The sequence below is a fragment of the Mus pahari genome, chromosome 12 (assembly GCF_900095145.1).
Source record: "Mus pahari chromosome 12, PAHARI_EIJ_v1.1, whole genome shotgun sequence".
In the NCBI taxonomy this organism is placed as follows: Eukaryota; Metazoa; Chordata; class Mammalia; order Rodentia; family Muridae; genus Mus; species Mus pahari.
In genome coordinates this window covers 31041338-31046191 of record NC_034601.1, presented here as the reverse complement: position 1 = coordinate 31046191, position 4854 = coordinate 31041338, and the positions used below count along the sequence as shown (strand labels likewise).

General features: G+C 38.5%; 1 protein-coding gene across 1 annotated transcript in view; it reads right to left on the bottom strand.

The window, feature by feature from the left end:
* Nucleotides 1-255: 255 nt before the first annotated feature.
* Kpna1 (karyopherin subunit alpha 1) overlaps nucleotides 256-4854 on the bottom strand; it is a 56856-nt gene continuing 52257 nt past the window's right edge. The window contains exons 13-14 of the mRNA XM_021208963.2: nucleotides 3911-4089; nucleotides 256-3631 (exon numbers count right to left, since the gene is read on the bottom strand). Of these exons, the coding sequence (XP_021064622.1) occupies nucleotides 3444-3631; nucleotides 3911-4089 (367 nt within the window). The 3' untranslated portion in view covers nucleotides 256-3443. The remainder of the gene's footprint in view (nucleotides 3632-3910; nucleotides 4090-4854) is intronic.

The following is a 4854-nucleotide window of genomic DNA, read 5'->3' as shown; positions in this document are numbered from 1 at the left end:
GTGATCAAACTTTGGAATCTGGAAGGTACGTATGCATCCTGAAAAGAAACAATCCTCGCTCAAAAACCGACTCCTTTTTTTTTAATGGCACATTACTCAACACACTTTCCAACTTAAATAAAAAGTTTTAGCCCCTAAAAACAGCTAAAATGGCTTGCTTAGTGATATGAAAAATCTCCCCAAATTTAATCAGAAATAAAATAAATCCCATAACCCAAGGAAAACCTGTTTTACAATACAGCCCCACGTTTGGGGTCAGTCAGCTGAAATGTTTATTTAGCACTACAGAAATCAATCAAAGTTGCCGGTAGGTAGTCATGTACAACAGAATTTGGTTGACAAATTATACTTACATATGTTTTCTTAGGCATAGTCAGCAGCAACTGGAATAATTCAGATTTATTATAGGACAGTAAGGCTGAGAAACACCCGGAGTCCAACAGCTTAGTCTGGTGTGTGGAAGAAACAACCCTAGTGCAGCAGAGTTTCCAGCAGTGGGCTAATGAGGGCAATCTAAAGATGGCTTTGACTGGTGGCAAGAACACGTGTCCCACAGCCAAGTCTCCTAAATGTGTTCTGTACCTGGCATCGCTAGGTCCTGGGGATTTCTCCACCCAGAGCTGTATTAGCCTTCTGGTGCTTCAGGTGCCAGATACCTTTACATCTCAAATTCTCTGAATGCTTCTTTAAAAATCCAAGTTCTCAGTATAAAATACATACTTGGAAAGTCTGGAAGGAGACAGAAGGAAAACAACAAAGCCACTTTGCCCTGATCACTATCTAAAATCCTTAAGAGGTTTGTGTTATAAATACTAACATGCTCCTGTAATAAGTAACACCTTTCTGATAAAAATATTCAAAAGATTAAACTAAATTAATAGACTTTGCCAGGTGAAAGACTAAAAATAGGATTTACAAGTACCCCCTAAAATTCCACTTGCATTAAGAAACAAAAGTCTTCTTTGTAAGTACTCAGTTCAAGGACATCTGAATTTTCGAGGGTTTAGCTGACTCCCATGTTTACACTGAAACAATCATCTTACTATAAAAACAAAGTTCAGAATATTTAAAGTTCATGAACTTCTGGTCAGGCTTAAGATAAAAGAGCTGACACTGATCAATGGACCTGAACTCACTGGGCCACCCTGATATTGCTACAAAAGTCCCAGCTGTATGCGCTCAGTAAGGTGGGTGACGACTCTGTGTGCTTTGTATTTCTTTTCATTCAAACTCCTTTATAAGATGCAAAGGTTTTAACTATTCAATAGAAGATACATAATTTAAAACATTCTATAGAAATAACATGGTACCAGTAATTTACAATTTAAAAAGAAATCAGCCACAAGAAAAGTCAAAGCTAAAAACAAGATTTTTACTAGGAATCAGTGCTTCTATTACCTTCTCAAAGAAGTGATACTGTAATGTGATGTAAAGGCAACATCGAAAGTTCATCTTTAAATTAACCACCTAATTTAACCCTAAAATCACAAAGAATCAGTCTTGTACAGGTCAAGTTCAGTAAACTAACATGTTCTCTCAGCACAAAGCAGCGCTAGAAAACGACAGGACAGACGGGGGTTGACTAGTTTTGTGGCATCTGCTCCCTCGGTAACAGACATCAGACGGCATCCATCCCAGAGCAGACACAAGTAAAGACTAGGGCAAGAATGCATCACACTCTTGGCTGAGAAATGTCCTTTGTCTCTGGAACTTTCTAGTTTGAATGAAACAAATTTTTCAAAGTAAATCAGGTCGTGTAAGTTGGCTGCTTAAATAACATGATGAGGTATGAGAGCTCTGAATATTCCTTACATTCAGCAGGATTTACCAGAGATGTGCAATAGCTTGTCAGGGCAACTTCTAGATAGCTTTTATCTATTTTGGGATTACGATGAATTCTATAAGAGTAGTCTAAAAAGATTTAAAAGGGTATGCTCTGAAACAGACATGAGCAACTTTTCCTTCAGAATTCATTTTGAACAGAATATCATTGGGAAAAAAAAAAAAAAAAGACTCCTCTCTGATAGTGTGTCCCAACATTGAGCCAAGATGGCCAACTAGCACCGAGAAGTCGCATTCAACTCATTTGCAGTTCTCTTGGCAATTATCCTTTTTTTCTTGTTTCTTTCCCCTTCTAGTCCAAGCACAAATGTCAGTGAACACAGTACTGGAAGCGCCATTTGCAGGTACATTACAGTCATCATTAAATAAGCAGGAGGTGGGCATGTTCTTCCTAGGGGAGGTAGGGTACTAGTAGGAGATGAAATAAAATCGGGGATACTGAGGTTATTGGATCACTGCCCTTTTAGTCTAGAGGTCACACTGAGGAGACTAGTATGCTTTTAAAGATAAGGACGCTGCACTGCAAGAGCATGTATGCAGCATGATTACATTAGAATCGAGCTGCACTCAACGAAGGAAAAAAAATCCCTAAGTAACATTTAAATATGTGTTATCTGCCAGTCACAAAGAGGAAAAGCACCTAGGGTGAACTCCAATTTACCAGGACCTTCATCAGGACCACAAAGCCTGAGTATCTTTTGTAATGCAGAAACACAGCCTCTAGTCACACTGGTTTAAAGAAAGTGATGGGTTTTATATTCTTCTTACTCTTTAATTGAATTTTTGAACATGGTTTTAACTAAGGACTTTTAGCCTTCATACCAGCATTAAAACTGAACCACTTTCAAATCCTAAGAAACAAAACCAAGAGAAGCAAAAGCCATACGAACTAACATATGCTTCTCTCCTTCCTGCCAAGCCAGGCTCACATTTAAGTCAAAGTGTTAACGCTTCAGCATCCTGACGACTAGAAGCACATTCACTGAAGGCTGAAGGTGAGGGGTCGGATGGTTTAACTTTAATATCTGAAGAAAAGGACTCCATTAGAGGAAAGAAAACCATCCCATCTCAATAAGGATTAATGCAAATGTGGCTAGAAAAAGCCACCAGGTACTCCAAGGGTTGATTCACTGTGGAAGAACTCAAGAAAGAGTACTCTGACGTATACACAAGTCTAAATATCTCCCTTGTAGTTGTGTAAAATTCAAGATAAAGGTTTTAGTTTTATCTTTTAATGTCATTTTCCCCACTTTACGGAATGAGGAAGAGTCCTCTTTTTTCCCCCACAAAAAAGGGAGCCACATTAGTAAGTATATATATTCCCATGACTCTAATGTAAGTGCGGATCTCCAAAGCTTAGGGATTTTTCCATAAGAGAGTGGGCCGTTCTGGTTACCCTTGTAGTAAAAGGGTATTCCACCACAGAGAGCCAGAGGTTTTCCAGATGTGTGTAAGAGAGCAGGTGCGCAAGGCAAGCAAATGAGCGCAAACAGTATTATGGAAAACATTTGAGAGATTAGCTCCATGAGGACTGTGGGCTCCACAAGAGGACTTGACTGGATAGCCTGGTCTGACACAGGAACAAGAAGGAGAGGATTGCTTCAAAGCTGGAAACCTTCCATAGGAGCTTCACACTGCTGGAAGATGTACTGCTGCTGGCTAAGATCAACCTGAGGTGCGATGCTGCTGTCCTCATCTTCGGTCCCAAAGTAATGCTCAATAAGATCAAAAGCCTTTTGATAGATCTCCTGGTTTTCATGACTCTGTAAGAACTCAATTTTATCCAGACCTAAAATGAAGAATAAAGAATCTTTCTTGAAAACCTCAGCAACTACATTCTTAATTCTTTTTTGATTAAAGAATCTCTACATATGTATCAGAAATGATTGTTTCCATTACATCCAAAGCCCATTATAAATTAACATCTTAGATTAAATGCACATTGCAAGCAGTTTCTGGCCTAAGGAAGCAAAATTTCACTACTGTTGTCACTATGTCACCCACTACTCCCATGTTCATGTTCTTATTTGACTATTGTTCATTTCCTCATTCTCAGCCAAAGTCTTACCATATGCTTCCTCAATCAAAGCACAATAAGGATTAATGCCTGAGCCATTTCGTTTGGCTTCTTGCTCTCCAAGCCTCAGGATGTTTTCTAAGCCATTTAGGGCAACCTGTACAATTTTTGCATCCATGACAGTGAGGAGATCACAGAGTGGCTTGATACAACCCAGTTCCACTAGGTACCTAAATCAACAAAAAAGGACAATTTAGTCATACAAAATATTTAATTTTGTTAGATTTTTACTGAACTGTGAGGCATCTTCAAGCTTGCTGTAGAAATAAAAATAAGCTGTCAACTATGGAACTTTAAATAGGAAAGAGTTAGCTCACACGTCTCAACAGATGAAGGACTCTACAGCTGTATGTCTTTTAACTCCAGCAGGGATTAAGGTGATGCAGACAGTATAACGAATATAAGACAGACTACTGTATCAAATCCACAGCAGATATTCATGAAATCCCCATCATCCTACTCTCTGAAGTTGTATATGGAAAAAACAGAGATAACTGAGGTAGGTAAAACCTGTATACACGAAATGTCACTGTGAAATTTAGTACTCATCATTATATCCTCTCTACACTACTTTAAACTTAAAATACATATACAGATCTCTAGAAGGAAGAGAGAACACATAACATTATACTCTAACATGATAAAGATGAAAATCACTTCTGATGATATGGAGATTAAGAAAATAATCAAAGCTGGACGTGGTGGCACACGCCTTTAATCCCAGCACTTGGGAGGCAGAGGCAGGCGGATTTCTGAGTTCGAGGCCAGCCTGGTCTACAAGAGTGAGTTCCAGGACAGCCAGGGATGCACAGAGAAACCCTGTCTCAAAAAACAGAGAGAAAGAAAAGAAAAGAAAAGAAAAGAAAAGAAAAGAAAAGAAAAGAAAAGAAAAGAAAAGAAAAGAAAAGAAAAGAAAAGAAAAGAAAAGAAAAGAA